Here is a 23,780-nt window from a genome sequence, read left to right as displayed (position 1 = left end):
AGCCAGAGGACTTCATTTTGCCTTAATGAAACACTGCAAGGCTCAGAAAATTCCAGGTTTTGCTTTTTTTCCCCTCTCTCTACGAATGGAGTTCCACCCTCACGCCCTCCCCAGAGATGGTGTTAGGAAACAACCCCTGCCATCCTTAGGAATTACATCCTTTACTCTTGGCTTCTTTGCTATTAGGAAGTTTTAAGAATAAGTGCAGAGGAGAGAGGGAGAAGAGACAGGGAATGAGCGAGGCATAGGGTCTAGGAAGGAGTTCCTAAGCATACCCAGTGAAAAGCAAACAAACAAAATCCCATACGGCCCGTGGCTTCAAGTCTTTTGCAAGCTGGGACGCCAAGCTGGCGGAAAGCTCGAGAGAGATCTGCCCCACAAGAAGGCTACCGGTGCAAAGCCTGACAACCCAAAGAAAACCTCACGTCCCGCACCTACAACCCTCCGCGCCGCCTTTTCACGAGTCGTGACACGTCACTTCCGGGGCGGAGCCGTAAGCGGGGCGGGGCGGTGTCCGCGCAGGCTCGCCGGGCTGCAGCCGCCGAGCCGAGCGCTTGACTATATATGGTCAAAGCTGGGGGCGAGCCGCACCGGGGCCGCGCTTCCGGGTTGGGTTGTCCGCAGCGGTAGCGCGCAGGGCAGGCGCGTACGGGCCTCGGAGCCGGGCTTCGGACCGCCCCCTCCGCGCCCGGCACGCCCGGCGCCGCCTTCCGCGCCGTCCCTGGGCTCGGCCACTGCGAGATTCCACTCGAGCGCGGCGCCGTAACAAGTGGGCGAGGATGCCGTACGAGATCAGTGAGTGCGTGGGCCTCCCCGCGCGGCCGCCGGCTTCTGGGGTCGGTGCGGGCAGGAGGGCGCGGCCGGGGTCTCGCACGGCCGCGGGGTGCGGGCTGGGAACCCCGGAGTGGGTGTTGTGGGCTGGGCCGGTCGAGCTGCGCGACCCCGGGGCCTGACTGCCGCCGCCGCCGCCGCCCGGGAAGTCCGCCAGCCGTGCCCGCAGGCGGCAACAGGTGACCGGCTCGGGACCCCCAGCGCTGACTGCCTGCAACTCCCTGGATCCCGCGAGGCCCCGATCTCCCCTCATGCACCGTGCCGGGTTTGTGTCTCCTCAGAGAAGGTGTTCGCCAGCCTCCCCCAGGTGGAGCGGGGCGTCTCGAAGATCCTCGGCGGAGACCCCAAGGGCGATCATTTCCTCTACACCAATGGCAAGTGCGTCATCCTGAGGAACATCGACGTGAGTAGTCTGTGCCCGGCAGGGCCTGCTTCCGTCCTTGCCCTGCGAGCTACCTTCGGAGTCGGCAGTTCTTGCCCTTCCGCCCCCTCACCTCCTAGTCTGTTGGCCTGGGGAGAGGGGAGCCACGCCCCTTCTGCCCAGGAGCCACACCTTGGAGGCTCAGAGGACTGGACTAGACTGTTTTCATCCACCCCTACCCCCACCTCCCCATAGACTGGCAAACTAAGACTTGGGTCTGTTCAGTCCTTAGAGCCAAGGGCTTTGAGTCTGCTGCTGCTTGATCGTGGGGTGGTTGTTGATTGGTCTTTCCTGAGCCCAGTTTCCGCATTGAGGAAACAGAGATAGGGTGACGATTCTCCACTTCCCCTGGCTGCCTTGGCTGGCTGAATGAGCTGGTCGGCTGTCCTAATGCTGTCTGCGCCTGGCATAAATGGAGCACTTAATAAATGGCCCTTGTGCTTAATCATCCTAATACCCTGGGCTTCCTGCTGTGCCAGAGCCCAGACCTACACACCTGAATGCCAACTGTTAGGGACTTGAGTCTCAAAGAAGAAACAGGAACTAGTGAAGTCCACTGGATGGGTCTCTGAAAATGACCTGCTATCCCCAGAGCAGCTTTTTGGGAGGCCCTTGCAAATTCATGTTTTTCCTCTGGTTGAAATGAGTCAGTCTGCTGGGCCTCCTCTCCATTTTCAGGATGTGCCTCAAATCTTGTCTCTCCTTTCCTCAGCCCTAAGGAATTGTATGGGACGGAAGCTGAAGCCTGGAGTTAGGGGCATACTTGGCAAATGGCTGCTAGAGAGGTGGAGGTTTTGATTGACTGTTCCACCAAGGTTTTCACCTTCAGATCCTGCATGCCAGGAACATCATTGGTTGGGTGAGGTGGCTCATGACACCGCTGTCCTCCAAGAGCATCCCAGTTGGCTGAGGGTAGACCCCAGTTTCTTTTTTGCATTTTGAATTGTGGTGGCTGCTGGCTGTTTCTTTGTAAGTCTGATTAAGCCAACCAGTCGTCAGCCCTGTGATGGCTTCTGACCTCTAAAGGATTGTTGGACACCTCAAGTGAGGTGGAAGTTTGGGTATGAGCCTGCCTTGCTATTTACATGGATTCCTAGAAAGCTGACCCAGCCTCTTTAGAACTGGAGAAGCCTTCTCAAAGGCTTAACACAATATTGAGGTCATAAGATTTCGAGAAAGTAAAGGAAAAATGGAGATGACTACAGTAGGAGCTCTGTGGGATTGACAGAAGATCTAAAGCATCTTCGTATACCCCAGCTGTAGGGTATTTGGTTTCTGTCCCCTACACAGCCTCCCCACTCCATGTTGTTGCAATTTGCTTCCAATTGGGAAAACTGCATGGAGTGGTCACTCCTGTGCTAGGCCAGCTTATCCCTTGAATTTGCTGGCTTGGTACTATCAGAGGAGCAATGCACAGGGAGGCTGAAAGGGGTGGATGATTCGCCACCAGTGATGTGTGTACCAGTCAGTTCTTTCCCCTCTAGGCTTCACTGTTCTCATCCCACCCAGGTCAAGTTCCTAGCATGCCAGACAAACAATATGGTGTAGGGGTCTGTTACTACATCCTTTTGTGTGCTGGATGTCATCAGGCACAGTTTGCTGACGGGCTACTGATCCTCAAAGATGGATTCAATTTTTATTAGGACGGAGTGTTGCTAGAGAAAATGAGGTGTGAATTCTCAGAACATTGAGGATACAGGAAGGAAGGTGGTCTGGTAGGAAGCCAAGTTCAGGAGTGCTAGCACCACAACATGCCTTGGAGACCTCTGTCGAGGGTCACATTTGGAGTTCTCGCATGCCTCATTTCCCAGATTCAACCCTATCCCTGTTGATGTACAAGAGCCAAGACTGCTCTGATCTCATAGCTGCCATGTCACATTTGATTACAGTCCTGCAATGTCTGTCAGACTTGCCCTGTTTTTCTCTCTCCCATATCAGAGCACCATCCTGGCTGCCCTGAGGTCTGTTCTTACTGTGCCTGCTGAAGCAGTTCTGATTGGTCACCCCTGGCACCCTCAGCAGCGTTGCCCCAGTGTTCTTCCCTCCAGCTTCCCTTGTCTGTCAGCTCCAGGCTCACTTGCCTCCTCTCCTCACATGCCACACATCCTTCACAGCCCACCTGCTCATGGTGTGGCCGTCGCCTAGATACTCATTCTCCTGTGGCTCCTGTCAGTTCTTATACTCCTGCGGCGAAATTACGTCTCTAGAGGGCCTTTCTCCTAAACAGTATTTCTCCTTTTAGCCTTCTCTTACTTTCTGCTGCCAGTAAATGTGAACAAAGCTGTTGCTGTTGTTATTTCTAAATGTTCCAGGCTATTCTCTTTGGCCCGTACCTCCAGGAATGGCTTTTCCTGTGTCTTTCACCTCATGTCCTTACACTAGAACACTTGGCCCACAATATTCCAGTGAGCTCACTGCACCTATTTTCTTTTCCTGTTAGAGTTTCACTATATTGCCAAGGCTACATAAATTAAAAATACCCTGCCTCTGCCTCATGCAAGGCTAGCATGAAAGGCACCACTGTGCTCTAAATTTTCTGGTACCCACCTTTAGAATTTATACAAGAATATTTTTGCCAGCCTCCTGCTGGGGCTGCCTGTCATCTGTTCTGTGACTGAAAGACGGCTTTGTGAACCTGGCTTTGGATGGCTGGTAGCAAAGATGCTGTCTGTCTCCTTCTCCCTTGTCCTGTTGCTACACTTGAAGAAGAAATTCTCTATAGGCTTAAAGCATGTGGTGATGGATGCCATCTGAACACTGGCATTTGGGAACTTTTCAACACTTCTATATCTTGGCAGATGTGAACTCCCTAGCAGAGCTAAGGTATATATCTAGGAAACTCAGTTCTGTGAAATCAGGTCTCAGGGAATGACACACAGAATTGGACTAATCACTGGCTCATCTCTTTGGGCCAATTCGAGGAGGTTGAACTCTAACCAGTTTTCTTTTGGCACCATCTGTTACCAGCCCATGCAGGAGGATCCTATGTGGGTCCCTGCAGGTGGGGATGGCATAAACAGGATTTGAAGACTAACAGTCCCTCTGTCCAGGTGCATGCCTGCTGAGTAGTCACTGCCGCATGTCCAGCATGGCTGTCAACCACGGTGCGACAGGTTAAAGGGCCTGCTTGTAGAGCACACTGTCATAGCAAAATGTGTTCTTTGTAGCAGAACATGGTAGTGTGTTTGACTCCTTGGACAGAAATGAGCACACAGTAGCAGCTCTGTCCAGAGCCAAGAACTCTATTCCCTTCACCCCAAGATCACCTAGTGGGTAAGGGCTAAACAAGGTTCTTCAATACAGGGCAGACACTCAGAGTCTGTGGGTTCAGGTAGGATCTGTGGGTACCAGTTGAGTAAAGCTAGAGTAGAGGCTGTAACAGCATGGATGTGGGACAAGACTGGACTGAGAAGACTCATGTTGGGAGCTAGACACTTTATATGTGGCTCAGGCTACCCTGTATTAACTCAGCATTGTTCTTAGGGTTGTTGTATCAGGGTTTCTCTATGTAGCCCTGGCTATTCTAGAACTCATTCTGTAAACCAGGCTGGCCTCAAACTCAGAGATACGCCTCTGCCTCCTGAGTGCTAGGATTTAAGGCTTGTGCCACCACTGTCCAGCCCAGCATAGTTCTTAAGACCACTGGAAACATTCAAAGATATGTGACAGTAACAAGGTGACAACTGCTCATCCACTTGACACTTGTGTTTAAGTTTGAGGCCATTAGCAAGCTGGACATAAATGCGTTGCTCAGAGACTCATCATCTAGGTAGCTGTCTGTTTCTGGATATTTCTAGTACATATCCATGGTGTCATTTAGCTTAGCCTATGAGCTGTATGCCAAGACTTCTGTCACTGCTTCCTGGGAGAGAAATGGGATTTGTTCACTATCAATGTTTAAATATAGTATATTCCTAATACTTAGTAGGTAGATGTTGCTGAACATTCTGCAAATCACAGGACCATCCTGTAACAGAAATACCTACTCCAAAATACCAGGAACATGAGGTTCAAGAGCCCTGGTAGATAACATTCTCCCACACCATAAGCCATTGTACAGGAATGTCAGCAGTGCTGTGGAGCATCGTGGACGAAGAGGACAATAAGGACAGCTACTGGAGAAGGAGCACTCTCGGGGTTTCAGAGCAGGAGCAAGAGTTCTCCCAGAGGAAGAGTTAGACACACAGTGGATGTGGGCAAAGTCCAGTAGGAAGCCAGTGTACTGCAGGGTGACTTTGGTTTGGTGTGTATCTTCTGGGAGGAGCAGGGAGGGTGCACACAGTCCCCTATGATATAAAAGAAAGAAAGAAAGAAAGAAAGAAAGAAAGAAAGAAAGAAAGAAAGAAAGAAAGAAAGAAAGAAAAAGCAGCAGCAGCAGCTAGTCCTTAAGGCCAGGGAAGAGGTAGCCTGGGCTCCCTGAAGAGCTTGTCCTGTTTTGCTTCTGCCATCTCAGTGGAGAGTGCTCCCTACTTGTGGTGCCTCTTTCAGAAAAGATTCTAGTTCCCAGCTTTGATACTGGCCCTGTTACCTTCCTTTAAAAGGCCCTGCTCTACCTCTGTAACCATCTCCACCTTCAGTGTGTCTGCCCAGTATAGAAGCACAGGTCATCTCTGGACTGTCACTCCCTGAGAAGAATCTTCATCTCATTGTACCTCTTAATGAATGGGGTAATGTTGGGACCGAGGAGGAGGAAGAGAAGTAGTCTTTAGGTATAGCCAAATTGACTCACAGAACATCTGCAGAAAGTTGCCTGGCTGTGCTGGTTCTCTCCTGACATCTTCCCTGCCTCCTTATTGGGTAGATAGAGTCATCTCCTAATATCTCATGCTCAGGCAGGTAGCAGGAGGTACGGATTGAGGCACAATTTAATGGAAGTAGGTGGACTTTCAAACAGTGGTTTGTGGAGCATGGGCTGAATGAGTGATAGAACAGGGAAGGGACTTTGGACCATTGTGAGCTAAGAGTTGTGTTATGGAGCCGGAAAAGGTTTCCAGTGTGCTGTTTGGTGGCTTCCCAGTCAGTGAGTTAACAGGGCTGAACCTGGTACTGTTCCATCCTGAGGGTGGCCCTGAACACCAGTTAGACTCCTCCAATTCTCTCTTCCATCATGGTGTAGTCAAGGGCTTGGCCTAGGCATAAGTTCTGCTGTAGACGTGTGAAGGTATGTATACTGTGTTAGAGCTGGATTACTGCAGTAACACAGGGTTGAACAGAGGGGCCCTATACATTGTGTTTAGCCCAGGCCTTCCCATAGCAGGATCTGCTCCCAGTCCCTGCCACCTCTAGCCTGGGAGTACTCGCTCTTCTTCGGGTCCAGGAGACCTTTGCCATTAAAGAAGCACATGGAGGCCCTTTTTGTGACACTGATGGACATGGCTTAAAGGCTTACTTTGCTTGTTCCATTGGGTCCTCTGTGGACTGCCATGGTTGACTTAGACAGCCGTCATCTGGTCTTAATACCTCATCCTGGAGAAGGATGCTCTGGAAGCTGCAGGGCCTACACTGAATTAATGCTGCCCTCCCACACAAGTTGTATTACTGGGGACTCTGAAGAAAAGCCTGTGGTTCCAGTACACAAGATGGGCCAGCTGACGTCTAAGGTTAACACCAGGAGCAACAGGAAGAATTGGGTTGAAAATGTGATGGATAAAGATGAGTGCATTCCAACGCTGGTTAGAAGCACTGGGCAGGCCGATTGAGAGGCCCTGAGTCCCATGGAGTAAGGAAACACTTTTTGCATTCCCCCAGGAATCCTGGGGCCTCTGGCTCCATGCCCCTTACAGTAAAGTCAGAAGGAAGTCTAGGGTGAGGAATACCTTATGATAGCTGTTCCGAATGGTGACCCCAGCCCTAACTAGGGCAGTGGGCCCTACACAGAGTGGTGACCACGTCCCATGCTCCTGAAATTGCTTCCTCAGGTAGGTTGCTCACTCTAGGGAGAATGCTGGGGAGAGCATACTTTCAGGATAGGGGTGAGGTTGTGTGTGATCATTCTGGGTGTTTTCTGTCCTGGACTGAGCCTCCTCCAGTGGGACATACAGTAGCCTGGGCCAGGGAAGCCATCCTATCTTCCTGGCACTAGTAACTGCTCCTGCTGTGAGCCTAGGAGAGTTGGGAGGAGGTTGCTGACTCAGACGCAAGTCATTATCTGTAATTTGGAGTCTTTTGACCCAGTTGTATTCAGAATACAAATGAAAGTGCGTGAGTGAGAGAGAGTGAATGATTCATCCGGCTTAGGCGGGATTTGGTGCCCTTTGGGCCTTTACAGGCCCTCTGCTGGAGCCCTGACCATTTAGGGTCAAGAATGTTGGCCTTGGCCTCTGCCTCCTCTCCCTCCATTTTGGGATGCCCTTTCCTGCTGACTTGCTTCCTACCCTTGGAAGGCAATGCCGCCTAGAAGGTCACACAATTTTGTAGCTAGTGTATGTGTGACTCCTTAAGAGACTCTGTCAGCTGTAGGTAGGGATCAGTGAGTCAAAGCCAACTCTAGGTGTTTCGGGTACTGAGAAGGAAGGGGCTGGTCAGAACATGAGGCTTGAGCTGATCTGAGCAAGAGAGGGTTTGCCTGAGTGCTTCATGAAGTTTGCGTAGTTGCAGGTGCACAGTTTGACTTGACTAGTTCCATGACCATAGCAACACTCCAGGATTCCAGAAAAGCCCCCTGGCTCCTACCAGGCATACTATATCTCCAGCAGTTCCTGATCTATTTTAATGGGAGCTACCGTTAGGACTGGCTCCTGGTGACAGAAATCAGCAGTCTGGTCTCTCTTGGGTCTTCATGACTGGAGGTTCAGGTGGCTAGGTGTTCGTGTCCATTTTGTGGTTGAACAGTGTTATATTGGCAATGAGAGGATATACTATACCTCGTTTTCCTGTTTACTTGTTGCTGTCTATCTTGGTTATCCCTGCCTGCTGTCACCACTCACTCGTCTTACCCAGCATCTCCTTCCTCTACATCCTCTCCAATAAACTAGCCAAGCCACTTGATCACAGCTCTTCTGTGCTTCTGAAGTACTTACAACATCCCCGAGGGGGCTACATGGAAAGCTGGGCTCCTCCCCTCCCTACAGCATGCCTGCAAACCCTTAATGTGCCTGAGAATCCTAAGAGGACACTGAGAGATGTCCTCATACCCCAATTTAAGGGCTCCTTGATAAGGCTTCCCTGGTAACCTTTTATGGACATAGGGTTTCCTCTAATGGAGAACCCCAGGTATGAGATTGTTTTCTGAATGCATGATTAGCTTTTTTCTTTTTCAATTTATTTTTATCATTAGCAGGTATGTGTGGCACATGTGTTGAAGGTCAGGACAACTTTGGAGTCAGTTTTCTCCTCCCACTTTATGTGGGCTCTAGGGATTGAACCCTGGTTGCTTTATCCAGTGAGCCATCTCCCTGCCCCATACAAAGTATTACCAAGCTGTTTTCAGTGTGTCACTGTGTTTCCACCATCTCTCCAGCCTCATTAGCAGCTGGTATTGATTGATGCTCTCATTGGTTCTTGGAGGTATGGTAGTTTAGATTTCGTTTCCCAACACATGAAAGCTATTGTTTATATGCTGACTTAACATTCAGTGTCCTCTCTGAATTCTCAGTCTTTTTTATTTTATGAGTACATACTTATTCTAAAACTTATGAGACACATAAAATAAGTGCTGTGTTAAGTTTTAGAAGAAAGAGAAAGACTGATGGTGTTTTTTTGTTTTGTTTTCCCACACCTCACACCACGTATTTATTTAGCACATTATTTGCTAAGTGCTGTGATGGCTCATGGGATGTCATATGAAGCAGGTCACAGAAATGTTGGCTGGCTGTAGGTGGGTGGTCTCTGCCCTGAGGGCACTGCAGGATCCCTTGGTCAGGAATAAACAAACCCTGGGGTCTTAGGAAGCCAGAGACTTGAGGAAAAATCCTGGCACCGCCTGTGACCCTCTCCACTTCTGTGATCTCAGCCTTGAGTCTAGGAAGCTGCTTCCTTTCCCAGAGAGTACTGGTGGAAGAAAGCCGACAGCAGGAATCAGGATGGACAGCCTCATCGGTATTCCTTCAGAATGCAAGCTTACCTGAGGAGAGACTGAGAAGCATCCATGGCTCTGCTGAGGGACTGCCGCAGGGATGTGCATACTTGTGAGAGAGAATTGGGAATGAGTGATCAGGGATCTACTTTTATAACTACATATCCAAAACCTTATTGCTGAGGAGCAGAGAGTTTCTAGCCCCAGCTTCTGCCCCTATGCTTTCCTCAAAGGCCAGCCATTTTTGATCTGTATTATGAGAAGTGCAAGGAATCCTTTTTTTCTCCTAAGCCCAAGCTTCTGACAGACGGTCCCCAGCTTCATTCCTGTTCTGCTCCTGAACATTAGAGCCAGGAACTATCTTGTGACAGACTCAAGGAGGACTTGAGTAGGATTGGCAGTGCTCAGGGGAGATGGTGGCTTGGGAGCTGGACATGATAGACTGTATGAATTGTCAGCTGACTGCTGCCCACATAGGAGAAACCATACAGTTCTTTAGTCAGATGTTTGTGCAATGGTCCTCGTGTGTGTGTGTGTGTGTGTGTGTGTGTGTGTGTGTGTGTGTGTGTGTTTGTGTGTGTTGAGGGAAGTATAAAAAAAGCTGGCAAAAAGTTACCTCAGATTCTGTTACCCTGATAGGCCAAGTAAGCATCACTGATGGCCAGGTAGGTATTTTTTTAGGACTTTGGCAGTGATAGTCTGATGTTAAACCTGTGTGCCCTTGCCCTGGTCTTGGGTTGGGGAGCTAGTTGTAGTTGGTGCCTATACATTCCATTCCTTCTATTTAGTCTCCACTTTTCTCCCCTACAGAACCCTGCTATTGCTGACATCTACACAGAACATGCCCATCAGGTGGTCGTAGCCAAGTATGCACCCAGCGGATTCTACATTGCTTCTGGAGGTAACTTTGAGTACCATTCCTGGACATATGTGTGGCCCTGATGGCACCTTCTTTACTTGGGAATTGGGTGGAGGCCTGGTTAAGGGTATGGAGAATAACACTGATTGGCTTTAGTTACAGTGGCAAGAGAGCATAAAACTCCAAAGTGCCCATTGCAGACCTAGAATGGACACTTTGTAGTTTGCAGTGTTGCAGTGCTCCAGCTTGTTCTGTGTGTTCTATGAGGCCCCTGCTGACCCGGCCTGGGCATGTGCTGGCTATTTTGTGTCAATCTACTGCCTGCTCCTTTCCAGCCAGCTTTGCAACCAGTGTTGGCATTGTTTGTGAGAACTGAACTTTATACCCTCTAGCCTGGGCCTCTGTGTGGCTCAGTAGGGGGACTGTGGCAGATGGGACAGGCAGTTATTTGCATTTGTGATGGTTTGCACTCTTAGCTCTTAGAAGTAGAATTTTACCATTTACAGATGAGAAGCAGAAGTAGAGAAGGTAGAGTGACTATGCACCTTGTATCTCATTCATTTATTCACTCGAATCATTCATTCTATCTTTCATTCAGATATCCAGTAAACAATTAATAGCCTGCTTGCTTATCTTTGTTTCTAGTACAGGGAGGGAACTGTGAAAGAGCAATGGCTGGGACTGAGAGCCCAGACACTTAGCCAGAACAGGGATGATCAGGATTTTTAGGTGCTGTGGCCATCTTTATCTGCACTGCCCTCACTCCCTCAGGCAGTGTGTCTTAGCGATGGCAGCTGTAGGTCTGGGAGGGTCCCCAGCCTGCCCCTTACTGGTTATACATTCAGCCTGGTAATATACATCCTTGTACCTTTAGTTCTTTCTGTGAACTGAGGCTGTAGATAACTCCCTCATAGGTTGAGGATCCAAAGGTGATGTGTGTTTGGTACTTAGCACAAGGTCTGCTATGGGTGATCATGGCAGCTATCAGTGAAGCAAGGATACACTTAAGAGAGAAAGGGCCCTGCAGAAGCAGGACAGCAGGTTTACTACTAGCATTATAGTGAAGGGCTGGGCTGGGCTGGAGTCCAACACACCCTAGGCACTTACCAGGTTTGTGTTTAGATACCTCGACTCTGTAAAACTAACTCAGATCCCATCCATGATTTGTTGTAACCTTGTTGTTTGGGGGTTTTTGTTGTTGTTTGTTTTTTTTGTTTGTTTGTTTGGTTGGTTGGTTTGGTTGGGGGTTGGGGGGGTTGTTTGTTTGTTTTGTTTTTGTTTTTGCCTCTGGCCCTGCTTGCTAGCAAAATGTCTCTTCATTTAAGCTCCAGGATTTGGCTGGAATGCCTTTTAAAATTATGTTTAACACTGAGCTGAGTGCTCTGAGAAATCTGTTGAGAAAGGAGGGTTGCTGGTGAGGGCAGCCACTCAGCTTGGCATAGCTCCTGCTTTGCCATCTCCATCTGAGAGCCTGTGGGCCTAGAGCCGACCTCACTGTCCCCATGGGGCTGTTGAACAAGACAGAAATCTGTTGGCCTTCTGATGGAATGGAGAATCTATGGATTCAACAAAGGGCAGTCCATGAAAGGGGACATTGGTATGGTTTTGATGTTCTCTTAATGCCCTGGTTTGCTGTCAGAATTCAAGAAGCTTGTGGGGGTGGGGGATCACATTTCCACATTTCCAGTGTACTTTGAGGAGAGCAGAGTAATTGTTAAGGGGAACAGTGGGACATTTGCTGTGCACATTGCAGGCCCTGGGCTAAAAATAGTGTTTTGTGTTTGAAGTAAGGGAGGGGATGAGGAAGCTTGGGAAAAGCTGTGCTGGCATGGTAGGTCAGCTGCTAACGGGTGTGCCCAAAAGGGTTGGCTCCTAATACCCCGAAGCCTGCATCTCCCTCCTAGCCAGGGCCCCTGTTTCTTTGAAATCTACAGATGCTGTCAGTCCAGCCTTTCAGCAGTTGCTGGAGGATAGATGCTTCTGGAAGGATACTAACAACATGAGGGGTCTGTTCCTGGAGCCCCAGCCTCTGGGAAGGCATCTGATCACAGGAGACATTTTTTTCTTTACTCTAGACAGTGATTTCCAGACAGCCCTCAGGATGTAGGAGAGGCCCAAGTCAGGGTGCCTGATTTGGCCTAATGCCCAGGACAGGCTTCCTGAAGGGAACCTTGACATGAAGACTGGAAGGTGCACCACAGAGCAGAGAGGTCCATGGGCTGGGTCTCCTTGGGTATGAATAAAAGTCACTCCTCTCAAGCTTTCCTCCTCCCTCCTCAAGCCCCATGGCATTTGACTAGGACTGTGTGCTCCCTACACCACATGTGTCAGGTTGAGGGATACATACTCAGAAAAATGGCTGTTCCATTGGCTCTGTCCTCAGTTCAAGTGTGAACATGAGTTTGCCTAGAAGCCCATCTCTAATGTCACACTGCACTCACTGGGCAGTTTTCCTGGTGCTGTACAAACCAACAGATTTGAAAATGGTTCTCAATTATTTGGTCTCTTTGGGTAACTACTGTGTCTTGAGCACCTAGTGTGGGTTGTGGCCCCCAACTTGTGTTTGACTATTGGGGGTCTACCCTAATAAGTTGAGGCCTTGGTGTTAATCTCCAGGTTTCTCCTATCTCTTTCCTGTTCCAACTGCTTCTGAAAAGAGTGAAGTGAGGCGTGAGGAAGAGACTGCTGGTCTGGTGGCAGAGGCTGCATATAAATGGCTGGATACCAGTTGAGGTGTGGACAGGAGAGTTAAATGAGGAGTAGCAGCCAGTCCATCAGCCTAAGGAAGAGAGCTGCATCCCGCACAGCCTCAAAGGGAGAGACACCATTCATCCTGTCCTTATTGTCTTGCCCAAGGGACAGTGTGGGCCCTGTTAGGGAGGAACCTTGTCATCTGTGCTTGAGTTAGCTTGCATGTATATATAGGTATATGTCTGTCGTTTTTATTCATGAGTACATGTACATACATGTGTGTGTGTATGTATGTATGTATGTATAGAGTGCCTGTGTATATGTAGACTGCATCTAAATATTTGGGGGTAGGGGTGTGCACAGTGCCTTTGCTTGTTGGTTCAATGACTAGGTGTGCATTTTTTTCTGGAACATGCCTCAACACTGCTGTCTACATGGATGGCATCCACAGATGACTGGGGGGGGGAAGGGCTTTCTGTCATACCACCACCTAACTTGTAACCTGCTTCTGGGGATTGATGTCCTTTACATGTTCTCCAGCTGGACATAGTATAGCTACAGCATTTCAAGTCAGGTGAATCTCCTGGTTCTAGACCAGCACTTCTCAACCTTGGGGTCAGACCTTTCACCGAGGTCTCCTAAGACCATTGGAAAACACAGATATTTACATTTCCATTTATAACAGTAGCAAAATTATAGTTATGAAGTAGCAACAAAATAATTTTATGGTTGGGTGTCATCACAGCATGAGGAACTGTATTAAAGGGTTAGCATTAGGAAGGTTGAAAACCGCTACTCTAGACAATGGCCCTGTGTTTGCATGTAGTCTGGGTCTCTAAAGTGCAGAGCCTTAGTTCATGGGTCACTTATCACAAGGACTGACTGCGCCCGAGGCCTAGCCTGAGACTTTACACATGTGACCTTTTTTGACCTCATAGCAACCCCATGAGATGGCCCTGTAGATAATGCTTTTACAAAGGGGCCATAAATGAGGTCCTGTTGAGGTCCAAGAAGCCCTAACACTGCAGCGACAGATTTTGTGCAAGACCTGGCTGCTAGCTGCTGTCCTTGCTGCCTATCACCTCTGCTTAGTGCAAAAAGTGATGCTGTTTTCAGCTGCTACTCGGGGCTCAATAAAGTGGTCTCATATCCTCAGGAAAAGCTGCACCCTGCCTGCCTTCTTGGAGGCCATGTGAGCTTTGTAAGCCTGAAGAGTTAGGTAAAGCACTCCCACTTCCATGGTGCAGGCACTGTGCTAATTTGGGAAGAAGTGGGTGGGCCCTAAGTATTTCTTTACAATCTGCTGGCAGTGTTCCAGTGGGAACAACTCGCACCACAGTCTGTGTTCTTTCTTTTGTACCGCCTACCTCATCAGTCTCACAGAAGCATCTTACTCAGCCCCAGCTCTTACGCATGGGGAGGAGGGGCAGATGTTCAGGAGACTGAGACTGCCAATCTGACTTTGGGAGCAAGGCTTATGAAGTACAAGTGGCCACAGGCAGCTACAGTGTCATATGGTATGTTCAGCTGCACCTGTACTTGACAGGAGAGGCAGGCACTTGAACATTGTCATACTTCAGAAATGGAGGGTTCAGTCCAAGAGTTAGGGAAGCTCTGCAGATCATACAGGGAACTGCTTCTTGGTATGCTGGGCTTGGCCATCCTTGGGCTTTTTCTGCTTCCTATACAAGGTTTGCTGGCCAGCTGGAACACCGGGTGCTGTGACAGCTATGTGGAGGCATATTAACTCTTGATTTAAGAAGGGCTGGATGTTGAACCTGGACCAGAAGAAATAGAGCTGGTGCTGAGGGTGCTGGTTCCCTGACTGGTGGTGACATGTGTCCTTCCACCCCTGTCCTGTCCTGCAGATATCTCTGGGAAGCTAAGGATCTGGGATACCACACAGAAGGAGCACATTCTAAAGTATGAGTACCAGCCATTTGCTGGGAAGATCAAGGACATTGCCTGGACCGAAGACAGTAAGAGGATCGCCGTGGTCGGGGAAGGAAGGGAGAAGTGAGTTGTTCACCTTAGCCCCTCCCTGCTCCTACTCTCGTACTCATTCTCTGGCCTGCCTCTTTGTAGAAAGAGACTACAGTAAGGTCTTTATCTGCTTGGACACGTGTGGCTTCACTCCTGAGCATGCCAGCCCTCCTCTCTCAGTAGTGTGACTAGTTGGAGCCACTGACCCCTTTAGGGTCAGTTTGTCATGTATAAGGGGAGATTTCACATCACAGTAGGGTTGTCTCCAAGGCAGAGTATCACCTCTTCTCACACACTGGTGTCTTAAGCCCGTTCTAGTTGTTGTACCTATATTTTAGGCAGCAAGAAAATACCAGGTGGGACTTTCTTGGGGGACTTTCTTGGGGGACTCTCTAAGCAGTTACACATAACCAATCAAAGCTTCAGGAAGGGCAGGGCATGAAGGTTGCTGTTGTGTATTTGTTTTCCTAGATGGGCCCATATCCTCAGTTTCTCTGTCTTTGACTTCTGTGAAAAGAGGTGAATAGATCCTGTTACAGAGGTGGCTGTCCCAGTGGGGCTAGTGACCAATAGGGTGAGAATTATAGCCCAGGCTTTCTTATTAGCAGCAAGTAGTAGCTACAGCAGTATGTTGTCATGGGTTCCACCAGAGTGGGCCAGCTCCTTTCCACTAGGAGATAGCAACTTGCCTATTGCCTGGTCTTCCCAAAGAAAGTTAGGAAGTGATGAGGCCAGAAAGATGTTCCCAGTGCTGCTTCCTATAGCACTATCCACGTGGGAGATGCTGACACTGGGCTCTGCAGATGTAGACATCTGGCCCCTTTCCCATATCGGCTCCATCTCTTCAGAGACAACCTTTGGATATAGAGCTTAAAAGGCCCAAACGAGTCCTTAAGACTTACATTCCTTAGAGCATCCTGAGGTAGGTGTATAACATCCTCCACTAGCCTGTGCTCTGGCAACTCTGATCCCCCCCCCCCCCCCTTATTTCTCTCTCCTTGACCCTGATTGGAAAGGTTTGGAGCTGTCTTCTTATGGGACACTGGCTCTTCTGTGGGTGAGATCACAGGACACAACAAAGTCATCAACAGTGTGGACATCAAGCAGAGCAGACCCTACCGACTAGCAACAGGGAGTGATGATAACTGTGCTGCATTCTTCGAGGGCCCCCCATTCAAGTTCAAGTTTACAATTGGTGTAAGTGAGCTTTTTTACGGTGGTTTTTGGGTGAGCTTTGTGGTTTGTATGTGAGACTATGGGGCCTGGGTAAAAGTGATTAGATACGGATGCAGGAATGTAGCAGCAGGCTCCAGCTAAAGGCTATGTCCCAGGATAATGTGAATATACAAAGTATGAGGGTAGTGAAAAGCCAGTGTATTTGGCTCTGTTGAGCTAAGCCACCAAATTAGCAAAAGGTTTGCCTCCAGGACATCTGGGTTGGCCCATAGGGAACCTCCCTGCAGAGGCTGTAGGAGCAAAGATGCCTCAGAGTGGAATCTGATTAGAGGAACCAAGTGCTCAGCCTATTCTCAAAAGAGCATTGCTTGGGGTCTCTGCTCTGCAGTTGTCCCTGGCTTGGCCAAGTAATAGGCTCTTCACCTCCTGTTCCCATCACAGGCTGCTGATCTATAGGCCTTGTCTGAGGGACAGCTGGGAGTGCTCATGATTTGTCCTTGCTGCTCTAGTGCTCAGGCTGTACTCTTGAGTGACAGCAAGGGATGGGGGTGAGGGCTCTGTGACGTGGGCAGCCCTCGCAGCTCTCTGCTTGCCCTGACTTTCCCACATACCATGAACAAAGCAGCCAGGACTAGTTCTGGTAATAGGAGATGGAGTGACTATTTAATCAGAAAGGACATGTCTTCTGTCCTTGGAGGTAGTTGAGTTTGGGGCTTCTCCAAGGTCTTCAGACTAGTCCTTCAGGAATGTTAGTGGTTCCAGTGTCCATACCTCATTGGGGATTAAATGAGATATCCTTAAAGTGGCTTGCTGAGGAGGACTGTTAATTTTAGTATTTTAGTAAGAAATCATAAATCACAGGGATAGCATCCCTGGCAGGAGTTAAGGGAGGACTTGTGTAGTAGACAGTTTCCATAAATAGTCTTGGCTTAGGGGTACAGATGACTATCCAGGGATTTCCTCTTTGTAGTGTTTGATCCCTGGGAAGCTAAGTGAGGCCTGTGTGTCCAGCAGGTTTGCTGACCCAAGCCCTTCTTAACCTCCTGTAGCTCTCATCCTGGGCTGCTGCAGCTCCCATTGGTAGGTAGTGACGGCATGGTTGTTGTGGGAGCTTAGTTGAGACATGTAGCTCAGGGTCGGTTTTCTTAAGCAGGAGTAGATGCCCTTTGGGCTGTGGGTTGAGGACTGCCAAGCCAGCCAATCTCTGGGTTCTGATCTTGGGGAGGGAAGACAGTGAGGTTTCTGTAGTAACCAGAGGCTATCCTGCCATTTTTTAATGGTGCTGTCTGCCTTCCCCGGGCTGTTCACACACACTGTTTGGACTCTTGGCCTTGGTCAGACCTGTTTGTGGACAGGATTCCCTTTCCTGTAGCAGGAGTGATCATTTCTCTTGCTCATGTGAATTAGACTTGGTCAGAAAGAGCACAGAGCAGCGGAAGAGCATTTAATGAAGCTATGGGGTCAGAGATCGTTGCTGGAAAGGAACCTGTGCCTACACTCTCTACCACTTTTTGTATGGGATCACTGGGAGCCCAATTAGCACATCTCCTTTTTCTTTCCTGGTATACAGACTCCTATCACACAGTCCCAGCTGTCCTTGTTCCTAGGAGTGGCCACCACCATCTATGCTGAAGTCCTTGGAGCCTTGGTAAAGGCCTGAAAGAGGCAGAAAGGGTTAGGTAGTACCTGGCACAGAAGTAGTTGGTTCTGTTACCTTCCAGTTTGGTGTGCCTCTGTACTCTCTCAGGCTAGGAGACCTCCCCTCCAGAGCTCATAGCTATAGAGAGGGTTCATTTTTCATCTAAAGATATTCCTACAGGCCCAGCTGACATAAGGAAGAAAGGACCCATTGGTAAGGTATTAAAGACTTGGAATCTGTAAGTGAGTATGTGTCTGGCTTTGGCCTACTGGCCAGCAGGAGTGAAGCTGCAGTTGTAGGGCTGGACAGTGGGCTGTTTGCCCTGACATGGGCTCCTTCCTGCTGTCTTCCTCCTGGCTGTGAGTGAGGTAGGGCAGGAAGACTCTTGATTTGCCCCAACTAAAGGACAGTGTACTGACAGATGAGGAACAACAGAAAACATGGTAGGTGAGGTGTGTGTTAAATAGGGGCTGAGCATCCACATGTAGGTTTTGGTGTTGAAAGCTAGAGGTGTAGAAGTTCTGAGGAATTCATTGAGCTCTTCCTAGTGAAAGGCTTTAAAAATTAAAAATGTGAGGGTCATAGGTCATAGGGGCCAGGGTTATAGGAGAGACCGTGGGATGAGTAGGGATGAAAGAGTGAGTGGGACCATCTCCTTGTTGCTGGCTATCCCTGTCATTGCCCAAAGGGCCCATGAACAATGAAAGTGTCCATAGTGGCAGAGATGGAGGTTATGCAGGGGACTGACAACATAGACTTCTCACGAAGGCTGACCTGGCTACAGCTGCTGATGAGTGCCAGATGTGCCCACTACAGAGACAAATACTGAGTCCTAGGATGGCACCATTCCCCATGGTGACCAGCCAAATAAGGCAGGTTGACTACACTGGACCACTTCATGAAAAGGGCAACACTTTGCCCGTATTGGAGTAGGTACTTATTAGTTATGCATTTGCCTTCCCGGCATGTCATGCTTCTGGCAGACTTGATGGTACTTGAGGTGTAAGTGAGCATCCCAAAGAACATAGGGGTGCTCTTTGGAGCCTTTGGCAGGTCCCTGTACGTGAATCACAGAGGAGACCTTTGGTACTTGGGGGCAGGGCTCTGACCTTATCTGCAGACAATTCTTCTCCCTTTGGGATACCAGTAGGAATTGAGGAGAACTTCAGAGGGTTCTTAATGGGTCCCAAACCCAGATAGTAAGCATGTCCATGATAGAGTTAAGCTATCAGTAGCCCAAGAGTACCTGACTTCCTGTCAGTAGAGTGGATTAGAATGTCTCCTTGAAGCTTGTCTTTTTGGTAGTGAAGAAGATAAGGATGGGAAAAGGAAGAGCTGGAGGAGGGATCTTGGAGAACTCACTGTCACAGCCTATACCCAGGTTTATTGAGTGTTGGCTACAAGTGGCTAAGAGCAGTTCCAGGGCAAGGGGATGACTTCACACAGGAAAATTGGAGACTGAACCTGTAAGATTAAATGTGGCCTCTCTGGATGCCTGGGCCAGGGACCAGAAGTCTTGTCTGGCTCAGCAAATGGGAGGGTTTAGGTAACCGTGTGAGGTGGTTGAACCTCTGGACTCAATGAGACTTTCCAAACCTCTCCCTCTACACTGCAGGGCCCTCCCTATGGGAAATGGTATTCTTAACCCTCGTTTTCTTTGGCTAATGGGCTGCTGTTGGCGATTCCCTGCCACACAGGGTCTATTTCAGGATCAGGCATGTCTCTTGCCCATGTACACTTTAGTGCCTGGCTGAGTTACAGGAAGGAATGATGAGCTAAGGCTCTAAATGGGTTCATGTAAGCTCTGTCACCCCATTTATTCTCTGCTGTCTAGCCTTTGCTTGCCTCTTAGACCTTTGTGATCTCTGGGGCACATGGCCTCAACACAGCCAGATTGTATTTCCAAGAAAGACCCTCATAGGTAGGAGCTTTGGAGCTTGGTCACAGGCCTTATTTGAGGACCTGGAGCCTGGGAGTTGCCTCCGGTGTTGCCTCCCAGGATCATCCTACATCTGGCCATGCAAGTACTAGATGTTTCTGTGTCTGACTCCAGAGAACCAGTGACAGGGAGTTTGTTATAGGCTGGAATTGAATACTTGTTGCCTGCTTTGCTGTAATGTTTCTTTCATGGCATGTTCCTTTCACACAGTGATGAGCCTTCACTTGCCTCTTAGACTCCACCCTGACTTCACCCTCTGGTTTCCAGGCTTTGCTCTCTTGGAATGGGCACTTTGGTTCCTGAATTCTAGAGTGTCTGATACTCTGTCCAAATAGAGGGATCCAGAAGTGAGCTGACACCTGTGGCTCCTCTGCTTTCTTTCTGTGGAACATGCAGAGTAGGGAGACTTCATAACAGAGTAGGGAGAGCAGAGACCTTTGGTGCCATACTGGCTCCCAAGACTGAGTACTGCTCTGGACTGCCTTAGGCCTTGCTCTCAAACTCTTAGTTCTGATTAAAAGTCACAGCCACTGTTTGATTTCTGTTAAAGGCATTTGTTCTTCAGCAAACATCCTCAGAGCTAAATAGACCTAACAGGAGGCACCTCATGACTGTCTCAGAGCCTAACAATCTAGGAAATAAACATTCTGGGGCCCCAGAGGGAAAAAGATGCCTCAGGAGGCAAACCTGGCTGAAAAAAAAATGGCCTTCCAGACAGAGCAGTGACTAGACAGGAGCAGGAATGCCAAGCTAACTGCCATGATGGACTTGCCTGGGAGTTTCTCTAGGCTCTGAAGTGTTCTGTGGACTGATGAGTCTTACTGGTGTTTGGGAGGGTGGAGGCGGTAGGGTGTGTGTTAGGTAGAGAGCTTTTGTGAGCTTTGTCAAGTTTGTGATAGCCCTCTCTTCCACAGGACCACAGCCGCTTTGTCAACTGTGTGCGATTCTCTCCTGATGGGAACAGATTTGCCACAGCCAGCGCTGATGGACAGGTAAGAGCTGGAGCAGACTAGGCTGTACATAGGTCGGTTCGTGGCAGTGCTCCATGTTCCCCACTTCCCAAGGTGATACCAAAGCCCAGCAGACTTAGATCTCTCATTACATTTCAAAGAGTGGTCAAGGTTCCAGCTGTACAGCCACAGTTGCTGGGGCAATGGTGGGCTAGTAGCACACAATGCCAGCTTCTACATAACTTGTTTGTTTTTTGAAGATTTTCATTTATGATGGGAAGACAGGAGAGAAGGTGTGTGCCCTTGGAGAAAGCAAGGCCCATGATGGAGGAATTTATGCCGTGAGTACGAAAGAAAATGTTTCCCAAGCTGCTGATTTTACATTTGATCAGTTCTGTGTTGATAGTCATCAAAGAGTGTTTGAAGCTAGACAAGTATTTGATATAAACAGCTAAGAGTTGGGCCGTGACAGAGTTTAAAAGGTTGTAGTCAGGTGGTGGGAGCAGCCAGTGGCTGAGCAGGAATCCTGGGGGACTGGGCCCATCCTCCCACCTCCTTCGGTTCCAGCCCTCTGACATGTGACACTGTTTTGTTGAAATAGATTAGTTGGAGTCCTGATAGCACCCATTTGCTGTCTGCCTCTGGAGACAAAACCTCTAAGATTTGGGATGTCAATGTAAACTCTGTGGTCAGCACGTTTCCCATGGGCTCCAATGTTCTGGACCAGCAGCTGGGCTGCCTCTGGCAAAAGGACCACCTCCTCAGCATCTCCCTGTCGGGATACATCAACTACCTGGACAAGAACAACCCCAGCAAGCCCCTCCGGGTCATCAAGGTAAGCTTTATTCTAGATGTGCTGTGGATAGAAAACTCCATTGGTCTACTGTGAAAGGGAGGTACAGGGAAGGCCAAGTAGAAGACCTATGTCAGGTTTCCTTGGCGCTGGGAGTTTTGGCAGAAGTCTGCTTGGTAATTTGGGGCATTAGTAGCCTCCTGGAAGTACTGTGAGCAGTGCAGAGTTGGGTCTTGGGGGCTTTGGATCACTGTTCTCTGCTGCTGGAAGTCACTACTTCCTGAGTGACTTGGCCTTCTGTTAGGACTTGGACTGTACCTCACAACTGCAAGACGAGAGTGGGAACATTGTTAGTGTTAGGACAGGTTGTAGAGCAAGGAGGATGGCATGGGAGACCGTCAGGGCAGTGGGAGGAGTATGGAGGGTAAGTAGGAGGAGTGAATGAATGAGGGGGGGGGGGTGTTCAGGCTGTGAGTTCAGCAGAGAGCTGGCCTTGAATCTGGATCACAGCGTAGTTTGAAAGACCCTGGGGTTCACAGCATAGACGATAGGAGCTAATGAAGTTGGACGAGCTGCCAAGGCCCCAGTGGAGGCCCAAAAGGCTACCCTGGACAGACCATAACTTGACATTCAAAACCATCCCTGAGGCTCACTCAGGCCAGGCTATGTTGTGCTTCCCTGGCTCCGTCTGACCCTGCCACTTTGGCCTCTCAGGAGACTTTTAGCCAGAACAGCTCCCAGGATCACCTTTGCCATGTCTTTTGGCAGTTCCCAGGGTCCTTTAATGACTGAGCCATGACCATGACCAACAGAAAGTTGGGGAGGAAAGGGTTTGTCTTACACTTCCATATTGGTATTCATCATCAAAGGAAGTCAGGACAGCAACTCAAACAGGGCAAGAACCTGGAGGCAGGAGCTGATGCAGAGGCCATGGAGGGGTGCTGCTTACTGCTGGCTTAGTCTACTTTCTTCTCGAACCCAGGACCACCAGCCAAGTGATAGTACAACCCGCGGTGGGCTGGCCCCTTCCTGATTAATCACTAAGAAATGCCCTTCCGCCCAGTCTTACAGAGGCATTTTCTTATTGAGGTTCTCTCCTCTTAGATGACTTTAACTTGTGTCAGGTTGACATAGAACTATCCAACACACAGGCTCCATGCCTCAACTCTCGTCTTGATTGTTGAGACTTCCCAGAGCTTGCATTTTAAGCTGCTCCAGTGAATCCTCACAGCCCAACCCTTTTCTCACTAGTGCAGCCTGCTATTCAGAGGGCTGAAACATAGAGGGTGACATCCCCATTCTGTAGGTGAGACTACACAGAAGCAGGAGGCCTCCTGACCTCCTAGCACCATGATAACTTGGCATAGGCCGTGGGAATAGAATTGGGAACCCCTCTATTGTTGGGTCCTAGAGCGTAGTTGTCTGTGCAATGGACAACAAAACATGGCTACCACTGCTGCTGTGAGGTTGTATTGCAGCACCAGTTTTAATGGTGAGAAGTCAGGCAGACCTAGTCCCCTACCAGTACCTGTGCCTGGAAGAGCAGTTTCTGGTGGGCTGCTTCCTGGGCATCTGGGCCTGACTACTGCTGTGGGCTACCCCTTCTGCCAGACTCTTGAGTCTTGTTAATGCTCCTTGGCTAGGCCAGCTCTATCATTGTCCTTTAAGTTCTCAGAGAGACCTACATCTTAGCCTCTCTGTATAGCTGTATGGATCATGCTAGGTGGCAGCTGTCATTCTCAGGCTTCAGAGAACACAAGCTGTTCTAGTGAACCAGACGTTTGACACTGGAATGTGATTCTTAGTTGTCTTACCTGGGGACTTACATGGCCTTCTTACCTGGGAGATTTATAGCAAAGGGCTCACGACTGGTCTCAGTCAGGGTCTCTGGAGCTGGCCTTTGTGGTGTTTTCTCTAGTTTATGTTTTTCAAGCTTAAGGGTATGTAAGAGATACCCAAGAATATTAACTTTTTAAACAGTTCCATTCAGAGGACTAGACATTGTACTGAGGACTGAAACCTTAAATCACTCAAGCAAGGCTGTTGCCCTAGGCAAGGAGTCCCCCTGAAATCTTGCTAAGTGCAGGTTTTCCTTCAGTAGGCCAGGCAGCATGCTCAGTGCCTGTGAGGCCCATGCAGGGTTGAACAGAGGACAACTTGGGCTCATGTCTTTTAAGAAGTTATTCAATGTGTTCTACCAAGGACTGTCACTGTTTTCTGAGGGTAAATGCCATATTGTAGCAACAAAGGAGGGCCATTGTTGGGGGCCGACTTTTAGCAGAAAGCGGCTATCAGCTTTGCAGCCATCTTGAGCCATATACCCTGACATGAGACTTGGATTACAATAGCCTACAACAGCTGAGCACACTCCGATAATCTTGGTTTAGATACCTTGAGATTAAAGGTGTGTGAGATTAAAGGTGTGTAACTTAAGAGTATGACTTAGAAGTATAGAGATCAGAGTTAGAGACAAGACCTAAGGGC

At 49.1% G+C, this 23,780-nt stretch overlaps 1 protein-coding gene across 1 annotated transcript; it reads left to right on the top strand.

The window, feature by feature from the left end:
• Positions 1-482: 482 nt before the first annotated feature.
• Wdr1 (WD repeat domain 1) lies at positions 483-21,407 on the top strand. Its single transcript, XM_034508217.2, has 8 exons — positions 483-795; positions 1,113-1,234; positions 10,077-10,167; positions 14,685-14,832; positions 15,816-15,996; positions 20,468-20,545; positions 20,764-20,844; positions 21,105-21,407. The coding sequence occupies exons 1-8, from the start codon at positions 780-782 to the stop codon at positions 21,390-21,392; spliced, it is 1,005 nt and encodes a 334-aa protein (XP_034364108.2). The 5' UTR covers positions 483-779; the 3' UTR covers positions 21,393-21,407.
• Positions 21,408-23,780: the final 2,373 nt, after the last annotated feature.

Source organism: Arvicanthis niloticus, chromosome 7, assembly GCF_011762505.2.
Source record: "Arvicanthis niloticus isolate mArvNil1 chromosome 7, mArvNil1.pat.X, whole genome shotgun sequence".
NCBI lineage: Eukaryota > Metazoa > Chordata > Mammalia > Rodentia > Muridae > Arvicanthis > Arvicanthis niloticus.
This window is presented reverse-complemented; position numbering and strand designations above follow the sequence as displayed.

What these genes read in the sequence shown, in the direction of transcription:
- Wdr1 (XM_034508217.2), top strand. An exon ending in TCATCCTGAGGAACATCGAC is followed by an intron (nt 1,235 to 10,076) that starts GTGAGTAGTCTG and finishes TCTCCCCTACAG; the next exon opens with AACCCTGCTATTGCTGACAT. An exon ending in ATTCTACATTGCTTCTGGAG is followed by an intron (nt 10,168 to 14,684) that starts GTAACTTTGAGT and finishes CCTGTCCTGCAG; the next exon opens with ATATCTCTGGGAAGCTAAGG.